The 20,868-nt window shown below is 50.4% G+C and overlaps 2 protein-coding genes and 1 long non-coding RNA gene across 9 annotated transcripts in view; 1 reads left to right on the top strand and 2 right to left on the bottom strand.

The window, feature by feature from the left end:
• Positions 1 to 8,654, bottom strand: part of LOC129059848 (uncharacterized) — a 34,497-nt gene extending 25,843 nt beyond the window's left edge. For 3 of the 4 annotated variants that reach the window (XR_010140553.1, XR_008525914.1, XR_008525916.1), the window contains exons 1-2: positions 8,258 to 8,540; positions 7,814 to 7,897 (exon numbers count right to left, since the gene is read on the bottom strand). This is a non-coding gene — a long non-coding RNA (uncharacterized LOC129059848). The other variant, XR_010140552.1, reaches the window with a different exon arrangement.
• Positions 8,655 to 8,712: 58 nt separating this feature from the next.
• Positions 8,713 to 12,654, top strand: TUBB2A (tubulin beta 2A class IIa). Its single transcript, XM_002816361.6, has 4 exons — positions 8,713 to 8,904; positions 10,171 to 10,279; positions 10,588 to 10,698; positions 11,397 to 12,654. Exons 1-4 carry the CDS (start codon positions 8,848 to 8,850, stop codon positions 12,455 to 12,457), a joined length of 1,338 nt encoding a protein of 445 aa, XP_002816407.1. The 5' UTR covers positions 8,713 to 8,847; the 3' UTR covers positions 12,458 to 12,654.
• Positions 12,655 to 12,668: 14 nt separating this feature from the next.
• Positions 12,669 to 20,868, bottom strand: part of BPHL (biphenyl hydrolase like) — a 42,579-nt gene continuing 34,379 nt past the window's right edge. For 3 of the 4 annotated variants that reach the window (XM_002816358.6, XM_009241399.4, XM_054557139.2), the window contains exon 7: positions 12,669 to 13,835. In XM_002816358.6, the coding sequence (XP_002816404.4) occupies positions 13,748 to 13,835 (88 nt within the window). In that variant the 3' untranslated portion in view covers positions 12,669 to 13,747. The remainder of the gene's footprint in view (positions 13,836 to 20,868) is intronic. The other variant, XM_054557140.2, reaches the window with a different exon arrangement.

The following is a 20,868-nucleotide window of genomic DNA, read 5'->3' as shown; positions in this document are numbered from 1 at the left end:
AGATGAGCTGTGAATTTACATTGTCAGGGTGAAATTCAACAGAACTGTTATAGGCTAAAGAGCTAGGGACCTACAAGGAATTTCCTCATGGGCAAATCATGTGGAAGGTCCCCTAGGGAGGTTTGTGGCCTTCTATCTTTGTAGTTATCTACTTATGAACAAAAGGAAGGCAGTCTTTGCATGACTCAGTTCCCAAGCTTTTCCCTTTGACTTAATGAGTTTGGGGCCCTGAGATTTTTATTTTCCTTTCACAGAACAAAAAGGAGATGTAACCACCCTTACAATGTCACTGAGGACTAGTTCTGGATCGGTAAGCTAAATTTACAACTGCAGGTAGCTACAATGGAAATTTCTGTCTCAGGCTGAGCTCAGAGTAGCAGCAACCTAGGTTTTTCTGAGTCAGCCCTGCAGGGCAGAGGTCTCCTTGTAGCCTACCTCTGACATATACAACCTAGCCTCTTCGTCCTGCTTCCTCATCAAGACCTTTCAGCCAGATCTGAGATTGTGTCACAGATTCTGATTCTTGCATTAATCTCTGGTCATTTTTAGCAGCTTGTTTGTTGACTCAGCTCTGGAGCCCCTCAGCCTCTGTCCTCATTCCCTCTTCCCATCCTTAGCCTGGGCTTTCCCCACCATGGATGGCCTCAGCTTATACTGTTTTCAGCTTCATTTCTCCAAGGTCACTGAGACATTGTGAAGTATATGTTCAACCTCGTTTTTTGGCATACAACTCCTAAAATCCTTAAAATCTCCAAAGTGATGTCTTTTTTATGCTAATGAGTCAGCTGGTGGCTGGCAGGCCCTAGGTAGCTTCAGGATGGGTCTGGTCACTGGAAAGAACAAGGCATGATTAGAGGGTTTGGACTTTCAGCCCCATTCCCTAACCTCCCTGGAGAGGAGAGGGCCTGAAGGTTAAGTTGATCACCAGTGGCTAATGATTTAATCAAGCAGGCCTACAAAATGAAGCCTCCATAAAAAACTAACCCAAAAGGACTGGGTTTGGAGACCTTTAGGTAACTGAACATATAGAGGCTACTGGGGGTGGGGCATGTCCTGGGAGGGCATGGACCCCTCGCCCATACCTCACTCTAGGCACCTCTTCATCTGTAACCTTTGTGATATCCTTTATAATAAACTGGGAAATGTAAGTAAGCATTTCCCTGAGTTCTGTGAGCTGCTCTGACAAATTAATTGGACCCAAGGAGGAGACCCTGAAATCCAGGATTTATAACCAGTTGGTCAGAGGCACAGGTAAGACAGCTTGGCACTTGCAGTTGGCATCTGAAGGTGTGGGGGAGAGCCTGGGGGACTGAGTCCTCAGCCTGTGGGATCTGACATTATCTGCTGGTAGACAGTGTCAGAGTGGAATGGAAGTTGAGGACACCCAGCTGGTGTCTATGGCAGAATTGATTTCCTGCTTGGTGTATGGGGAAACACCCCTACACGCTGGGTCACAGAAGTCTTCTGTGTTGGCTCTTGTGCTGTGAGAACAGAGGAAAAACAATTTGTGTTTTTTCACTCACAGAGTCAGTATTGGCCTCTCAATGAGATCCATAGTGCCTCATTAATTACAAAACTATCCAACCTTAAACGGCATCTGTAAATTATGTCAGTATACAAGTATTCATGAGTTAACAAATTTTGAATTTTGAAAGACCAAGTACATAGAAATATCCAGTTGCACATTGCCTCTCTATCCTGTCATGCACCCTAACTCTCCCCTCGTCCCCTAACCCATGTACAGCAACCAAGCTGCTCTTGGCCCGTGAACCCCCTGAGGGCCAGCGAGGGGAATAACTGCCCACAACCCCTGACCACGTACCCGAGTTCCTCCCAAGGAAACCGGGCACCCAAGAAGCACTTCCCCTTCCCCTTTCCACATTCTCTTTTCTGTTAAATCGCCCTCAGAGGGTGTTTCTCCTGCATATTTGTCTCCATCTTCCTTAATCTCCTTCTTTCAGTTATTAAAAAAATTCTGGGCGGGCGCAGTGGCTCACACCTGTAATCCCAGCACTTTGGAAGGCCGAGGCGGGCAGATCACTTGAGGTCAGGAGTTCGAGACCAGCCTGGCCAACATGGTGAAACCCTGTCTCTACTAAAAATACAAAAATTAGCCGGGCATGGTGGCGGGCCTATAGTCCCAGCTACTTGGGAGGCTGGAGCAGGAGAATAGCTTGAACCCGGGAGGTGGAGGTTGCAATGAGCTGAGATCGAGCCATTGTACCAACCTGGGACTCACAGTGAGACTCGGTCTCAAAAAAAAATTCTACTCATTTCTTGATAACCAGAAAATGATACTAAAAGTGGGTGATGAATGGAGCCAGCTCAAGCTCTGGAGGTCACTGGCACTCTTTTGGAGGAACTGTCCCATATCATATTAAATAGGTTTCATTTTCTATTTTAACTTTTTACATTAAGTTTAATTTATACATTACAATATAAAAGTTGAGTTGTCTTTGACTAATTGACATGATATATTCTGTAGACATTTAAGTAAACATTCATTTTACTATTGCAATTTTCCTTTTATTTTGGAGTCATCACTTCCCCTATACCCCCCACATCCCAACCCTGATCTCAAACGTTTTCTTAGGTCTGGAAAACTAATTAGCACTGTGCTTGTGGTGACTAATGGTAAAACTGACCATACCGGGCAAACTTTAGGTAGTGGAAGTAACAAATGTTCTTCCTAATTGAGAAGAGACAATATATACATTGGCAGCACTACATTAGCAGCCAGCCATTGGTGGCATTTCATTAACACTAGCAAGAAAATGTGGGGGCATCAAAAAGTAAATTTAACAAAATAGCCCACCCCCTATTCAAATGTTCCCTATTGTTATTTTTGTACGACAGGGCTGTTAGGCGGAGGCGGAGGTTGCGGTGAGCCCAAATCGCGCCACTGCACTCCAGCCTGGGTGACAGACTCCATCTCAAAAAAAAAAAAAAGTACTTCGATATTCTCCTATAGCTACAAAAAATAAAAGGCACGTCCTATTTTGAGCGCATTTCCCGCCTAGTATTCCATGAATTTGTGGGGTTAGTTGTTGTTCCGGCTGCAAAGGCCGTCCGATCTTGAGACAGAGGCTCAGGCCGTGCCGGCGACGGGCAGGGACGGACGGCGGCGGCCTCCAGGCGGAACCCGGGTCTTGGATGGGGCGGGACGGGACGGGGAGGGGCGGGCAGGGCCTCCAGGGGGCGCAGCCCCGCCCTCCCTCTGCGCCGCGGCCCCTGCACCCCGGTGTCTCTCCCGCCCGCAGGAGGCCCCGCCGCGCCGCGCTCTCACCGCGGGGAGGGGGCGAAGCTCAGCCTTTCCCGAACTACCGTTTGCCTAGAGCTTGAAACGGAGCGGGTCGCGCGCCCCGGCGCTCCGGAAGGAAGGAGAAGGCAGCGTGGCGGCCCCAGCCCGCGTCCCTGGCAGCCCAGACCCGGCGAAGGGTGAAGCAGCCTGGCTGCAGAACTAGGTGGTCAGGGGGTCAGGTAGTAGGAAGCCACGGAGCCGGCTCTCCCGGGTGCCTCGCGCCGCCCAGCGCCCTCTGCCCTGGAAGGTGCAGAGGGGCCCTGGACCTGCAGACTCGGCGTCTGGGTGGGGGCAAGAGCGTTCCGATGGCGCCTCGGCTCGCGCTTGGCGATCCTGCGCTCGCTCACTCTGCAGCGCCAGCCTCGGGATTAGGGGAGAGGAGTGTAGTGCGGAGCTGTATACAGAAGAGGGTGCGGCCAGAGGAGCCCGCAGTCTCGCGCCGCATGGGAGCCTCGCAAGTGGCTCTGGAGTTGAGTCCTGATTCAAGAAGAGCTCCAGGGAGGGAAGGGAAGGAGGGAGAAAAAAAGGGAGGGAGGGAAGGGGGGAGGACGGGATTAACCAGTTATAATAGCTAATATTTATATAACACTGTGGGGCAGGTGGTATTGTAAGTGCTTTCACATATTCATTCAGTCTTTATCACAACCCCAGGAAGTGGGTACTATTATTACTGTCACTTTACAGATGAGGCAACTAAGGCAGAGAGAGGTTAAGTAACTTGCCGAGGTCACGCAGCTAGGAAGTGACACAGTGAGGATCTGAACCCAGTCCATCAACTCTAGGTCCTGTGCTCTTCAACAGTCAGGGAACGCGGCAGGAGGGCACTGAGTCCTCTAAACGGCCTTAGTCATGGGAAGCAGAGATGAGTTTGCTCTATAGATAATTCAGTATGGTCCGGACACCTCAGATTATGGGGAGAATGATAGTTGGGAGTAGGTTACATATTTTTGAGAATTTGTGAGATTATGTCTAAGTCATAGCAGAAGAAGATATAGTATTTCTTCATTCTTAATGTTGAAGGCAAAAAAAAAAAAATGTTATAAAGGAACAAAAACACCTTAACAGCCCATGAATAGGAAAAACAAAAAGGAATATAATACATCAAGCATTTAAAAAAATCTTGAGAACAGTGGATACACTTGTGCTCTTTAGTACTTTCTAAGTGTTTCTAATCAGGAAATATGTATATAAGATATATGTATATATAATTGCTGTGTACATTGTATGTATTTAAAAAAATTTTCTTGGGGGTATAGCTTAATGAGAATTTGACATCAAGAATAACATCTTTGAGACCAGCCTGGCCAACATGGTGAAAGCCTGTCTCTACTAAAAATACAAAAATTAACCAGGCATGGTGGTGCACGCCTGTAATCCCAGGTACTCGGGAGGCTGAAGCGGGAGGATCGCTTGAGCCTGGGAGGCAGAGGTTGCAAAGAGCCAAGATCATGCCACTGCACTCCAGCCTGGTTGAGACTCCGTTTCGAAAAAAAAAAAAAAATGACATCTTCAGTTTTGAAAGGCCCCAGATCGACACTTGTAATATGAATGTCACATTCTGGGGCATGGCCCATTCCAGAAAGTGGCTAAAAATCTTCTATATATTTACTCTCTATTATTATAGTCATCTGATGCAAAAAAAAAAAAAAATTGTAAACTTTGGTGGGGTTGATATTTTAAAATTAAATTTAATTGGAGTTCAGACTTTTATTTTAGGTAACCTTTTGAAAAGGTTACATCCCCTTAAATGCTTTGAACAAAATTCTTCCATCTTCATAAAGAGATGCTTTTATTTAAAAAATAGCAGACAGGGGCTGCACTGGATGAGTTTCACGGGAAAGAGAAGTTGGAGCGGAGAGTGCGGCTAGTTCTCTGAGGGCACAAACAGGATGCAAGACTGTTCCATACAAATTTAGACAATTGTATTGCTGGGATGGTCCTTGGGTTTCATCATTCTGCAGAGGAAACTAGTGTTTTTGAAGTCCCAAGACTCTTACTTGGACCAACTAAATCTATTTCAACTAGATCATAACTGTCACCCTTAGAGATGGCATCAGTGAACAGTAACGATATCATCGTAACACCGCATATTCACAGGGTACTTTTCACTAGAACATTCTCACCAGGACCCTTCTTGTTGGGCCCTCTAAAGCAGGAGGCAGGAAGGGCAGGCAAAAGGGTAAGAGCTTATGTCCTTTTGTAAAAGACAGATGTGGCTCAGCCTCCTACTGGGAACACATTCTCTAGTCTGAATTTTGTCATTACACCTGCCCTCCCCCCACCCCACCCCACCCCCCGCCCCGCCAATGATGCCTTCAGGGTAGGGGTGGCTCAGACACTGCGAGTGGCATCCTGTCTAAAGCAGGAAGTGACTTAAGGCTGGAGGAGTTTGGTCCCCTTCCCCTTCCCCATCCCCGGCCCACCCAACAGCCGGTGGAGCTGCTCCTCTTTAGACACTGAAAAATAGATGAAAGGGGAGAGATTGCTCCTCAAAAGCCTATTCTAGGGAAGGGGAGAATTAGCAGGCTCCATTTCCTCCTGTTATTATCTGCATCGGTGCTGTACAAGGTCGAGTTGCTTAGTGACAGCGAGGTGGGGTTGGGGATATCTACACTTGCTGCGAGGGAGGGGAGAGCAGGAACTCACAGCCTCAGATGAGTCACCTTAGGCAGGGCAGGCATTATTTAAAACTCCGCGTGTGAGTTTCTCTGATTATATACTAACACACATCACGGGCGGCACTGAGGGAGGAGCGCGTCAGAGAGAAGTAGGCTGGGCGTGAGCTGCCAGGCAGGAGAAGGCCGACTTGGGCAGAACATTCACTGCCAGCGATCCAGAGCAGACAGTCAGGTGCCTGGCCTGCGCCCATGAACGCTGCCATGGATTCATTTTCTGTGCGCTCACTAATATCCAGTTCACGCACAGTGCCTCTCAGCTTCCTAACGTAAGAAAAACCCATTTCCATTCTTCCGACATGGTGAGAGAAGCTCAGAGACGTGCAGTGGGCACATGCTCCACAGGCCGGGAAACGCCCAGCTGCTAGGGGTCCCTGTGTCCCCAGTGCTGTCCCTTTCAGGTCTCATCCTCTGCTCCTATTTGGCCTCAGATTTCACGTTGAATTAAAACACAAAAGCCAAGAAGCAATTATCTCCGGAAAAATCTCTTCAGAACTGTGTAATGAGTGAAGGTACCCCAAGGAGAGCCATTCTCTGGAGAGGTTCTGGAAGGCTCCGGCTGGTGGTGAAGAGCCAAGATGTGAGAGTTGGGGTGGGGGTAGGGAGAAGGTGGAGGTCAAGCCCTGGGTACCTGGGAGTAGCATCCGGGGGACAGGCTGTCCACTGGGGGCCCAGCAGCAGGGAGAGGGGGAGAGGAGGAGAAATTCTAGGAAATCTGTCCCCACCCTGAGAAGAGGCACTAGGCACCTGCCTATCTACATCTGGGAGGATGCTGGCCGCTTCCTAAAGCTGGGGTGATTAAGACCTAACCTGGCCTAAGAGGCTACTCACAGACATCTGGCTTTAGTTTCCACCTCCGATACAGACCAACTATTGAGGTGGCAGGTAGGGTGCACATTAAGAATAACAGCATCATCCTGGGTTTTTTTTTTTTTTTTTTTTAATTGAGATGCAGTCTGGCTCTGTCGCCCAGGCTGGAGTGCAGTGGCGCCATCTTGGCTCACTGCAAGCTCCGCCTCCCGGGTTCACGCCATTCTCCCGCCCCAGCCTCCCGAGCAGCTGGGACTATAGGTGCCTGCCACCACGCCCAGCTAATTTTTTTATATTTTTAGTAAAGACGGGGTTTCACTGTGTTAGCCAGGATGGTCTTGATCTCCTGACCTCGTGATCCACCCACCTCAGCCTCCCAAAGTGCTGGGATTACAGGCGTGAGCCACCGCACCCCGCGCATCACCTTGGGTTTTACCAAGGCATTTTTGCTCCATAAACTCAATGTGCTTTCATATATGGCTTCTCATTTCCTACCACAAAGCCAGCTCCGAGGCACCTGTAATTATCATTATATAGTTGGAATGTGCTGGGAACCAAAGGCAGTCCCCAGGCCCCTGTTACCTAGTCCACCGTGCAGGGCCATCTTTGTGAATAATGAAGGCTGGTCCTTACCACAGCCCACCCAAGCCTTTAAAACTCACCTGGGCTTTTTCTTTATACAAAGACTTTAGATTCCTTCCCTTACTAGCTCTGTGGCTGGTCAGGTCTTTCAACCTCGCTTTCTGAGCTATGAAATTGGGGTACTAATAATGCTTACCACAAGCCAGTGGTAGTCAACAAAAATATGCATAAGTGAGCAGCAAATGGAAACCAAGTAAGTAATTTTACATTTTCTAATTTCAAAACAAGTCATTTAACACAATGTATCCAAAACACTATTATTTTGATAGACCATCAATATTTAAGAATCAGTAATGAAATATTTCTCATTATTTTAACTTACTGAGCCCATAAAATCCTGTGTGTACTTCACACTTAACAGCACATCTCAGTTCAGATTACCTACGTTTCAATGCTCAGCAGCCACCATGCCTAGGGTCTACCGAACCGGACATCCTAGCTCCGAAAGCTTCTGTGAGGATCAGGCGACCTAAGGGGTGTAAGGGGCAGGGCCATCAGCTGACACATCAACGTGGCAGATATAGTCCTGTCTTTCCTCTCTGACACACACACACACCCGCAGAATTTTCCACATTTAAAAGGCCTTTACAAGGACGCAGGAGCCTAAAGCGGACATGTGACAAATCCAGCCCTTTTCTAGCCCCCCCAACCCCCGCCCCCGACCAAGCCATCTTCCTCCCCTGTAGGGGCGAAAGGCCGCCCACCCCGCCATCCTGGCATTCCTTTCAGGCAGCTGCCCGTCGGCTCCCCGGGGCCCCCCACTCCTCTCCACGCTGCCCACCCCACCCCTACAAACGGCGTCCAGGACCCTGCCCAGGATGCGGGAAACCTTTGCCACCCGCTGGAGAGCCCACTGCAAATGGGTCTTCAATTTCCGGCTCCCTACTCCAAAGGGTACTCGACGCCTCTTCCCGTCCCTAGGAGGCGAGGACCCTGTTCCGAGGCAGCCCCTCCCCCTGGTTCCGGGGCCCCCGGTCCCCAGCCCCCCTCGAGGGTCCAGAGTGTGCGGGTCGGGGTGGGGATTGCGGCGTGAGCGGAGGACCCAGCGCCAGGGGTCGCCCGCGCCCGTGGATCTGGCAGGGGGCTGCGGCTGGGCCCGAGGCCCGGGCACCGCACTCACCGCCGGACCGCGGGGCCGGCCGCCCACCCCAGACCCAGCGGCAGCAGCAATAGGGCGAGCGCCCCCACACCTCGCACCGCGCCCCGGCTCCCCCTCGCGGTGCCGCAGTCCCAGCCGCACCGCCCCCGCGGCCGCAGCCCCGCCCGTCATGACGTCACCGGGCAGGGCGGGTCCCCGGGTATAAAAGACGGAGCTGGGGGGCGGCGGCAGGTCTCTGCTCTGCGCTGCGCAGCCCAGCCCGCCGGTCCACGCCGTGCACCGCTCCGAGGGCCAGCGCCACCCGCTCCGCAGCCGGCACCATGCGCGAGATCGTGCACATCCAGGCGGGCCAGTGCGGCAACCAGATCGGCGCCAAGGTGGGCTCACCGCCACGGAGGGGCGCGGGGTGGGGACCGAGGGTGCGGGCTGGGGCCGGGGCGGGGGCTGGAGGCCGCGGCGGCCCCGGGCTGGCCGGGTGGCACATTCCGCGGCGAGGCTGCCGGGCGGGGCCCGGGAGGCTGCATGACCCGCCAGAATGCCCGCAGCGCCGCAGCTGTGTGTGCGTTTAATCGGGGCCCTTTCGATTTCCCTGGGACACAGCCCTTCTGCGGGACGCGGTTGGCATTCCCCTGGGTGTATTTGTCTCAGAAACTTGGGTCGGGGCTACGGTCATATTTATTGCGCTAGCTTCATGTGAATTTAATTTGTATATTTTTCTCTACGGTTTGAATGAAAACATGCAGTGTCACTGGACTGACAAATGTAACAGAGGCTTCCCTTTGGGTCGTACAGGCGAGGGTGTTAGATAAATTCCCTTGCTCGGGCACTGTCTTGACATGATGACATACAACGCTATAGTCTTGCTGCCAGTCCCCGAGGCGGCAGGTGACTGCGCTGGGTGGGGGCTGCAATTACCGACCGCTGTGTGGGAGGCAGCAGCGGGTCTGGTGCATGGGTGGGGGCGGGCGCCAGTACAAGGACGTGGTCTCTTTGAGAACCGCCATGTTGCCCACCCAGCCTCCCCGCCCTCTCCCTGCCGCAAATTCACAATGGAGCCAGCGCCCTCACGATGGCCAGCTCCTTCCACTGCCGCCCAGGTGCCCTCCCAGGCTCCTGCTGCCCTTCGCCCAGTCCTTCCGGTGGTCAGTGCCAGCATGTAGATCGGTGGCTTAAACCTGCACTGTTGCAGGAGTGCCTGGGATCTGTGCCAAGAGAGCTTGATCCCTGGAGGCAGCCACAGAGTGGGTCCCCCTGTCCTTGGTCCTGCCACGACCCATTAATCATCCCGGATGCAATGGCATTCAGCCCTGCCTGGGGTGACAGAGCCTCCCTGTACCCCTTCTCCACTTCTCTACTCTCCCCACCCTTTCCCTAGAAGGGCATCTGCTGTGTCCCCTCCTCCTCCAGGGCCCCTCCCAGCCTTTCAGTCTATCCCCATAATATGGCCGATGCTCTGCGGATTTTCAAGCCCCTCAGCAGCGGCTGCTGCAGGAAATAGGGGGTGCAGCTCTTTGCTCTCTGTCTAGCACTTACTAACTGTCTGACCACAAAAGCCCCTGTTCCAAGGACATGGGAGGAGGACAAGGCCATCCTTAGTGACATTCAGGATGCAGAGCCATGGTGTGGTTCTTTTTTCATTTCAGTTTTGGGAGGTCATCAGCGATGAGCATGGGATCGACCCCACAGGCAGTTACCATGGAGACAGTGACTTGCAGCTGGAGAGAATCAACGTGTACTACAATGAGGCTGCTGGTGAGTAGCCGGATGTGTGTGCCCAGGAATCGTTGCTTTCCATGATGTGGGAGATGAAACGTCCTAGGAACATGCACGTGACAAAGGCATGCTTCTCGCATATTCATTTCAAATGCCAACTGCTGGAAAAACACGCTTTATGGTTTCCTAAGATTCCTGCCTGTTTGCCACGGCTAAGCACACTCAGGACCTCCTTTTTCTTAAAAGCAGAAAATCTCCTGTTCTCCTTTTGTCTCAGATGCTGGAATTCAATACTGCTGTGAGTCCCTCCCCAAGCACAGGTCTGAGTCAGTTCTCGTTTCCTGCAGGTAACAAATATGTACCTCGGGCCATCCTGGTGGATCTGGAGCCTGGCACCATGGACTCCGTCAGGTCTGGACCCTTCGGCCAGATCTTCAGGCCAGACAACTTCGTGTTTGGTATGTAGTCATGATCACTGGGAACTGGCCAAATGACACACCTTCTTCCTAACAGCCCTGCAAAGCACAGTTCTTAGTGTTCAGTGCCAAGGTGACACTGTGTCCATGGCAGCCCTGAGTCCTGGCCTAGCTCCACGCAGTCCATGGGCAGTCATGGCTCACAGATCAACGCCAGCCTGCAGAGGGCTGCGGCAGCCCTCCCATTGCAGAGCAGCCTCAGACTGGAAGAGGAAAGAGCAAGGAAAAGCTTCAAGCCAGGCTTCATAGGCTATAGGCAACTTGAAAGGACTTCAAAGAGCCAGGGGCCAAAAGCACAGGTTATGACCAGAGGTAGACACATGCTGAGGCCACCTTCTCTGCTGGTCACACTGCCTTCACCTTGCCTGTTTAATTGTACTTGAGTATAAAGAGAATGCCTCTTAAAAATGTATGTATTTCAGAACCAGTTAAGTTTTCTAACCCTATCCTCTTCCTCAATCAATAGCCTCAGATGAGCTAAACTTACTTCTTACTTTATTATGATCCCCAGTGTTTTTGAGGTCACTGACATAGAAAAATATTTCTTCAGGTAAAAGAAGAGTATTCAAAAGAGAAGAATCTGCCAGTCTAAGACCAGTCCTACCTTCTCTTCCATAGTCAAAATGACAGATTTTGAAATTCCTTGTTTTAGTGTCTAATGTTCACTTTCCCTCTGGCAGGCCAGAGTGGAGCCGGGAATAACTGGGCCAAGGGCCACTACACAGAGGGAGCCGAGCTGGTCGACTCGGTCCTGGATGTGGTGAGGAAGGAGTCAGAGAGCTGTGACTGTCTCCAGGGCTTCCAGCTGACCCACTCTCTGGGGGGCGGCACGGGGTCCGGGATGGGCACCCTGCTCATCAGCAAGATCCGGGAAGAGTACCCAGACCGCATCATGAACACCTTCAGCGTCATGCCCTCACCCAAGGTGTCAGACACGGTGGTGGAGCCCTACAACGCCACCCTCTCTGTCCACCAGCTGGTGGAAAACACCGATGAAACGTACTCCATTGACAACGAGGCCCTGTATGACATCTGCTTCCGCACCCTGAAGCTGACCACCCCCACCTACGGGGACCTCAACCACCTGGTGTCGGCCACCATGAGCGGGGTCACCACCTGCCTGCGCTTCCCGGGCCAGCTGAACGCAGACCTGCGCAAGCTGGCGGTGAACATGGTGCCCTTCCCCCGCCTGCACTTCTTCATGCCCGGCTTCGCGCCCCTGACCAGCCGGGGCAGCCAGCAGTACCGGGCGCTCACGGTGCCCGAGCTCACCCAGCAGATGTTCGACTCCAAGAACATGATGGCCGCCTGCGACCCGCGCCACGGCCGCTACCTGACGGTGGCCGCCATCTTCCGGGGCCGCATGTCCATGAAGGAGGTGGACGAGCAGATGCTCAACGTGCAGAACAAGAACAGCAGCTACTTCGTGGAGTGGATCCCCAACAACGTGAAGACGGCCGTGTGCGACATCCCGCCCCGCGGCCTGAAGATGTCGGCCACCTTCATCGGCAACAGCACGGCCATCCAGGAGCTGTTCAAGCGCATCTCGGAGCAGTTCACGGCCATGTTCCGGCGCAAGGCCTTCCTGCACTGGTACACGGGCGAGGGCATGGACGAGATGGAGTTCACCGAGGCCGAGAGCAACATGAACGACCTGGTGTCTGAGTACCAGCAGTACCAGGACGCCACGGCCGACGAACAGGGGGAGTTCGAGGAGGAGGAGGGTGAGGACGAGGCTTAAAAACTTCTCAGATCAATCGTGCATCCTTAGTGAACTTCTGTTGTCCTCAAGCATGGTCTTTCTACTTGTAAACTATGGTGCTCAGTTTTGCCTCTGTTAGAAATTCACACTGTTGATGTAATGATGTGGAACTCCTCTAAAAATTACAGTATTGTCTGTGAAGGTATCTATACTAATAAAAAAGCATGTGTAGAAAACCTTGTGGTCTCTGTTCTCACTTCAAATAATTTTTATTCTTTCTCTAAATGCTTAAGTATAAAGTTTCAAGGTTTAACTTGTTACTGTTTTTATTGTGGTAATCAAAGTTTAATTTTAATAGCAATGTAGGATTTCTGCTTTAGTGTTTTAATTAATAGCATTCCTGCCCTTTTAGTACAGAGCGATGAAAATATATATTTTGTTCACCTTTACTGGCCCAAAGTATTCATCTCTCAAAAGTGAACCAGGAGAGGGATATGGGGTAAAGCAAACCTGCGCCTATCTGCTGCTGTTCTGGACATCCTATGATCTTAGAATTGAGGACCTTGGGCACGGACTCTCCCTACTTCTCTTGGATATGATAGATAAACACAAATAAAAACACAAGTGAAGCTTGAACCTCTCAGATAAAAGGTACAGTATAAATTCAAGATGCCTTAAAATCTCCAACATTAACACTACACATTCTCCACCTAAAATTTATTTGAAAATAAATTATGGCAGGAATTCACCTGTTAAGACAATGGTATAACTTGTCACAATTTCATGTTAGAAAATCGGATTTAATTTTCATAGCTATTGAAGTTAGAGGCTTTATTCCTTTTTTATTTTTATTTTTTATGTTTTTATTTTTTTTTAAGACAAGGTCTTACTCTGTTGCCCAGGTTGGAGTGCAGTGATGAAAATTACAGCTCACTGCAGCTTTGAATTGGGCTCAAGTGATCCTCCCACCTCAGCTTCCTGAGCAGCTGGGACCACAGATGTGTGCCACTTTGCTTGGCTAATTTTGAAAAACTTTTTTTTGTAGAGCCGGAGTCTCCCTATATTGCACAAGCTGGTCTTGAACTCCTGGACTCAGGCAATTCTCCCACCTCAGCCTCCGAAAGTGCTGAGACTATAGCCGTGAGCCACCGTGCCCAGCCTGAAGCTAGAGGCTCTTTTCAATATGTCATTATTCTCATTTGGTTAGGATAAGATTGAAGGGAGGGGTAGAAAGTTTCAAAGGCAGAGAGTTTCAAAGGCATCATGTTAACAGGCAGTAACACGATCAAGCCCCACACGAAGGAACCACCAAGACTCAAGTGTGCATTCTCATTGTAGGAAGTCTTCTGCTAACTTGTTGAATTCGTTTGCAAAACGCAAGTGCAGATTGTGTTTGCCTTCTGGCATCAAATGCAGCCTAAAAAAAGGAAGAAAAAACGCTTTGGGTCAATGGCACACCACTTAAGAACAAACCCCTCACTCTCCCCAACATTTCACAAACATCTAAAGTGAAAAATTGCCACATTTCCCCCGTGACCGCTATTGAGGAGAAAAATGTAACCCATCAACCTTCTAAGAATATAGTCAGAAACGTGAAACTCTTGGAGTTTATGACTACCCTTGAGGTTGACTATAAGGCAATGACTTAACAGTAGCAGACACACATTATATTTGGAATTGAATCAAGTAACAAATGGTTTCACTGGAAAACGGACTGAGAGTGGGGGAGGTGATTTGGTGGTTACTCTAGAAAAATCCATTTTAATGAAGCTGATTTTAAGAGAGAAGGTTGGTAAGAAGATAAAAATAAGAAATGTTCAGAATGCACTGGGATGGGGCAGGTGAGTTTCTTGGGGGTGTTGATGTAGTGGGCAAGTGCAAAGCTGAATTCACAGCCACCCCCAGCCTGCTGCTCAAGGTTCCAAATCACCCTTCCATTTTTGGATTACTGAACAAATGCATCTGAATACAAGCCGCCAGACAAATGGCTGTGAGGGTGGTGAGCCCACGCCAGCAGCCCTGTGCTCCAAGAGCCGCTGCTGCAGCTGTCACAGCTCAGCATTGTGGCAAACACACTGTCCTCGTAAGGCTTCTTCCTTTCAATAGGATTGTGATCAAATGGGACAGGTTTACAGTTTCCTGAATAAATGCAGCCTTCTCTTTGTTCTACATTTGACTTATTAGCTACAAAAGTATACAAACAGTAAAACTGGTAAAGCTTCTAGGATGAAAGCCTAAGTTCAAGCCACTTTGTCTACAATGATAACTAGATATTAAAAGGACAATATTAGGGCAGAATGCATTATCATGTTGCCTGACGTTTTGACCTTCAATACTGGGGGGCTGACGGCTCAGAACCTCAGTAGGTGTGAGGGAGGAACTGTGGGGCAGGGAGCTGTGCTTGGAAGATGCTGGGCCTCTTCCAACTCAGCCACCACATTGCGGGTGGGAATGGGGTACCAAGAGAATCAACTTGAAAGGAAGACATTGTTGGGACCTTTCCGAGGGCCTTGGAAAATTAGTAATGCTATTACTAACAACCACAACATTCTAAATTCAACTTTAACACTATTCAGAAAAGAAGGATGGGTTGCACCCACCCCAAAGATAGGATCCCAGTTGCCTACACAAGGAACAGGGCTTGTGGGGACACTCAAGGCCTTTGTTTTCAGGAAACAGGAAAGAACCAATTGCCAAGGATGCTGAGAGGTCACAGAAGGTCATGTATAGGCTAAATTGCATCCCCTAATCTGCACTAAGCTGGACTGGGAGGCAGGGAATCCCCAGCCTGCCACATGTGAAGTCTTCCGCTGTAGACAGTCCAGCCTATCTGGCTATGATTTGTTGGTTTCCCATAAGGAAGGAAGGAGACCCTCACTGTGAACCATTTCTTTTTAGCCGTTCAGCACTGTCTGCACTCTTCCTAATCTCTAGATCTTGGGGAAATGAAAATTAGGTTCCCTTCATTAAAATATGGGAGACCTGCTCTGAATGCTGGACGGATGAATGGATGAATGGACAGATGGACAGACAGACGGAAGACAGTATGAAGACAACTGTTCTCCTTGATATCTTTTAAGGGTCATTTCAAGCTCCTTAGCAGCCCTAGCCTCCTTCAGGTCTGACACAGGTTTCACTGCACAGAAACTCTATTGTGTGTTCCTCTTTGGGAACAGGACCACAATAGATGGGCATGAATATTAGCTGTCAAGGCAAGACAGGAGCTCTGTAGCTGACCTAGATTCTCACCCAAGTAACAAAAAGATCTAATCACATGCTCTGTGGAGAGCACTTTTCAAACAATAACATTCTCCGAAAAATCAGTAGGAAACCCCCAACTGCTAAACACATGGCTCAGTTGGAAACGAAAGGGCCTCAGAGGATGAACACGAGTTCCTCTGCCAGGGCAGGTTCTTCATTGCATGTGGCACCTTCAGAAAGAGACATGATTCCAGATATTTCAAGGAACTAGAAGCTGTCTAACCCCAAGGTAAATGTATGGGTCACTTTACCTCTGTTGATACAGCTCTTTTAGGTCAAAATGGCATAGGTGAGATGCTGGCCTCATGATGCTACCTTTCCTGCCCCACCTGGAGCCCTTTTCATCTTTAGCTGAACTTTCATCTGTAACTCAGGGAGTTACAGACTGTAACAAGGCCACAAGTAACCTGCTGTGGCATGCCTTCACCTTGGATCAATGTAACAAAACTTCATCTATGAATCCATAAAGTTGTCAGTGAGTCTGTAATCCGCAGAGTGCCAGTACGTACTTTTGTTTTAACTGGAACCCAAAGCAGGCCGCTGGATCTTTGCACGTGATCTCTTCCAGTGTGAAACTGGGCAGCAATATGGCATATCACTTCTTCAGGCACTCTTTCTGACACCATCCAAACCTGGTTGCCAATAGCCCATTTTTATTCAGAAACTAAATATTTTCCTTTTTCGTTCTGCTTCTTCTAGAAAGCCCCACCTAAGAAAAAGGTACTAGACCGGGCACGGTGGCTCACGCCTGTAATCCCAGCATTTTGGGAGGCCGAGGCAGGTGGATCACTTGAGGTCAGGAGTTCGAGACCAGCCTGGTCAACATGGTGAAACTCCATCTCTACTAAAAATACAAAAACTAGCTGGGCATGGTGGTGCACGCCCATAATCCCAGCTACTCGGGAGGCTGAAGCAGAATCACTTGAACCCAGTAGGCGGAGGTTGCAGTGAGCTGAGATCCCGCCACTGGACTCCAGCCCGGGCAATAGAGCAAGGCTCTATCTCACAACAAACAAACAAACAAAAAGGTAATGGCGGTCAAACCACAAGCTCTTTGCTGCTGATGAAGCTGGGGGCTGCCCTGGCTGGCCAGGCTCTCCTCTGGTTAGGGCTGACCAGGTATCTGGGGATGGTGGGGGCAACATTTCACTGAGAGGCTCCATTTCTCAAATGCAACCATGTCTCAAGCATTAGACACAAGCCTTAGAAGCAAAACTGCCCCGGAGGCTACTTTCTGGGCAGTGTGGCACCTTGAAGTGGGCTGCTAGAGGACCCTCGGGCGGCTGGATTGGTGCTTTTAAGTGGTGTATGGAGGACAAAGCCTTTCCAAATCTGCTGTGACTGCGGGGACCTAGTCGGGCCCTGGACTGCAGGAAAGCTTTCTTCCTGTGACAGTTGGATGTAAACTGGAGGCATCATTGTGGGAGGAAAACACTGGCTTTATGAGGCCAGGACATGTTTTGTCTAAACAGCACAGAGTCCATACTGACAGGCTACGTCCATCTCCCTGAGTCACAATTCCACATCTGGAAAATGCGGACAGTAATAGAATCTACCCTACAGAATCGTTCTGAGGATGAATGAGATCGTAGATTCAACATATGCAGCATAGGGTCTGTGGGTACGTGGTAAGCTTAATAAATGTCTGCTGTTATTTTATTAGTATACTTGTATTGCACTTCACAATGTGCAGAATTCCTTAAGGTGTTAATCTGTGCAGCATATTAAACAATGACTGACTCAGGGGAGCACAATTAATCTACATTTGTTGGCTAACACAACACCTCCAACTGGAGGCTGCTTCTCTTAAGAGAGGTTTTAATATAATCTCACAGGTAAGATTTGTCTGGAAAGGTTCAGACCACACTGTTTTTGAAATATTAATACAAAAGACTCAACTTGATAAGCACTGGCTAATTCTGTGTGCAGTAAATCCTGTAACGAGCCCACAGGCAGCGTGTGGAGCTGACGGTTTTCCCTTCCACCTGAGCAGCAGCTGGGAGGAGCTGAAAGCAGCACCTGGGAAGAGGAGGGCTGGGATGCCAGTGGTGGGGAACTGTCACCTGGGGCAGTAGCAGAGGAGCGGGCAAACCACTGCGTCCAGGCTGGAGGTAGTCCAGAGCGGAAGCTGCAGCCCTGGCTGCCTGCAGCATCTACCTCCCCACCAGAACCTGGCTTCACTTTTCTATGGAGCTGAAAATGAACCACTGTCACTGGTGTGAATCTTTTCCACCTAAGCCAATTCATTTCACTCCACCTAGTGGTAAGGCTCCCACTGGCCTGCCTGGGAGGACTAGGGCCATCTTACCACTGGTGGCCAGACCCAAACAGCCAAGTAAGGTGCAGAAAGAGGCCCTTCCTTCCCTTCAGTGGTCCAGACAGAGGACAGTGACTAGCCCACTGCACAGACATCCCAGGCCTGATCCCTCGCTGCCAGCCTGCCAGCACACCCTCTGGTGAACCCAACACAAGGCCCAGACCTCCGCAGAGATGGCATCCATCAGCCCTTCACCCTGTGACTGTATACTTTGTGTCAACTCGACTGGGCTACAGGGTGCCCAGATATTTGGTCAAACATTATTTCTGAGTGTGTTCATGAGGGTGTTTCTGGATGGGTTAGCATTTGAATCCATTGACTGAATAAGGCAGAGGCCCTCCCCAATGTGGTGGGTCTCATCCAATCTGCCGAAAGCCTGAGTAGAACAAGAAGCCTGAGAACAGCGAATTCCTTGGCCTTCAGTCTGCGATGTTGGCTTTTTCCTACCTTTGGACTCAGGCTGAAACATTGGCTCTTCCTGGGTCTCAAGCCTCCTGGCTTTCACACTAGAACCACACCATCACCTCTCCTGGCTGTCAGGCCTTCAGACTTAGACTGGAACCACACCTTTAGCTCTCCTGGGTCTCCAGCTGGCCAACTCACTCTGCAGACCTTGGGACTTGTCAGCTTCCATACTCCATGAACCAATTCCCTATAATGAATCTCTTTTTTCTACCTATATATACATACACACATACACATCTTGTTGGTTCTATTTTTTTGGAGAACCCAAATATGCCCATATACCTACACTAATAATGGTGTTGTCTTAGCTATTCAAGAGGCTGAGGCGGGAGCCTCCTTTCAGGTAAGGAGGTTGAGGCTGCCAGGAGCTATGATCGGGCCACTGCACTCCAGCTTGGGCAACAGAGCGAGACCTTCTCTTAAAAAATTTAAAAATAACTCAAATAATAATGGTGCTGAAAGTTGGAACAGACAGCAACTTGCCTGACCTAATTTCAAGCTATGCCCCAATGTCCTCTGGGGGCCCTATTCACCTATATCCATACCAGCATTCCATCCTCAAAAGTGGCAGCTACTGTCTGTTGAGTATTTTTTTTTAATTTATTTATTTTTGAGATGGGGTCTCATTCCTAAGCCCAGGCTGGAGTGTTGTGGCATGATCATGGCTCACTGCAGCCTCGACCTCCTAGGCTCTGGTGATTCTCCTACCTCAGCCTCCTGAGTAGCTGGGACTATAGGTGCGTACCACCATACCTGGCTAATTTCTTGCTTTTTGTAGAGACGAGGTTTCAGCATGTTGCCCAGGCTGGGTGTGTTAAGTCTTAAATTTAAGTCCAAATGTACAAATACCTCCTCATTCATTCCTCAAAAACTATCTTGAGATGATAGGTATTGTCATGCTCATTTCACACAAGAGGTAACAGTGGTACAGAAATATTACACCCAGCACATGGTGACCAAAGCAGCACTCCACATCAAACCAGCACCCCACCCCGAACCAGCACCTCAACCCGAACCAGCACCCCAACCCGAACCAGCACCCCAACCCGAACCAGCACCCCGACCCGAACCAGCACCCCGACCCGAATCAGCACCCCGACCCGAACCAGCACCCCGACCCGAACCAGCACCCCGACCCGAACCAGCACCCCGACCGGAACCAGCACCCCGACCGGAACCAGCACCCCGACCCGAACCAGCACCCCGACCCGAACCAGCACCCCGACCCGAACCAGCACTCCGACCCGAACCAGCACTCCGACCCGAACCAGCATTCAAACCCGAACCAGCACTCCGACCCGAACCAGCACTCCGACCCGAACCAGCACTCGACCCGAACCAGCATTCCAACCGAAACCAGCACTCCAACCCGAACCAGCACTCCGACCCGAACCAGCACTCCGACCCGAACCAGCATTCAAACCCGAACCAGCATTCAAACCCGAACCAGCATTCAAACCCGAACCAGCACTCCGACCCGAACCAGCACCCCGACCCGAACCAGCACCCCGACCCGAACCAGCACTCCGACCCGAACCAGCACTCCGACCCGAACCAGCACTCCGACCCGAACCAGCATTCAAACCCGAACCAGCATTCAAACCCAAACCAGCACTCCAACCCGAACCAGAACCAGCACTCCAACCCGAACCAGCACTCCGACCCAAACCAGCATTCAAACCCAAACCACCAAACCAGCACTCCAACCCAAACCAGCACTCTAACCCGAACCAGCACTCCAACCCAAACCAGCATTCAAACCCAAACCAGCACTCCAACCACAAACCAGCACTCCACCCCAAACCAGCACTCCAACCCAAACCAGCACACCAACCCAAACCAGCATTCAAACTCAAACCAGCACTCCAACCCAAACCAGCACTCCAACCCAAACCAGCACACCAACCCAAACCAGCATTCAAACTCAAACCAGCACTCCAACCCAAACCAGCACTCCAACCCAAACCAGCATTCAAACTCAAACCAGCACTCCGACCCAAACCAGCACTCCAACCCAAACCAGCATTCAAACCCACACCAGCACTCAAACCGAGGTCTGTCTGAGTCCCCTGCTGGTGCTCTTAACCCCTCTCCCTCCCCTTTAGTTGAGGCGAACTCTGTGCCACATGGACTTTCCCACCGGGTCTGGCCCTCAGGCCTGGGCTCAGAACATGCAGCTGGTCCTGCACTGGTGACCCCAGCCCATCCACAGAGACATGGCCCTCTGTGCACCTCTCGCTCTCCCTCTCTCTCTTTCAACATGCACTGAGCATGTTCAGATGCTCTAGACCATATCCTGGGATAGGCGGTGGAGTGTTCAACAGGGGAAGAATTGCATTCACGTTAGCAGCTGTTAGAGGTATGAATAAGGAGGCCAGGTGCAGTGGCTCACACCTGTAATCCTGGT

The sequence above is a fragment of the Pongo abelii genome, chromosome 5, assembly GCF_028885655.2.
Source record: "Pongo abelii isolate AG06213 chromosome 5, NHGRI_mPonAbe1-v2.0_pri, whole genome shotgun sequence".
NCBI classification, from domain to species: Eukaryota; Metazoa; Chordata; class Mammalia; order Primates; family Hominidae; genus Pongo; species Pongo abelii.
Note: the sequence above shows the minus strand (reverse complement) of the source record. Positions and strands in the feature narration are given on the sequence as shown.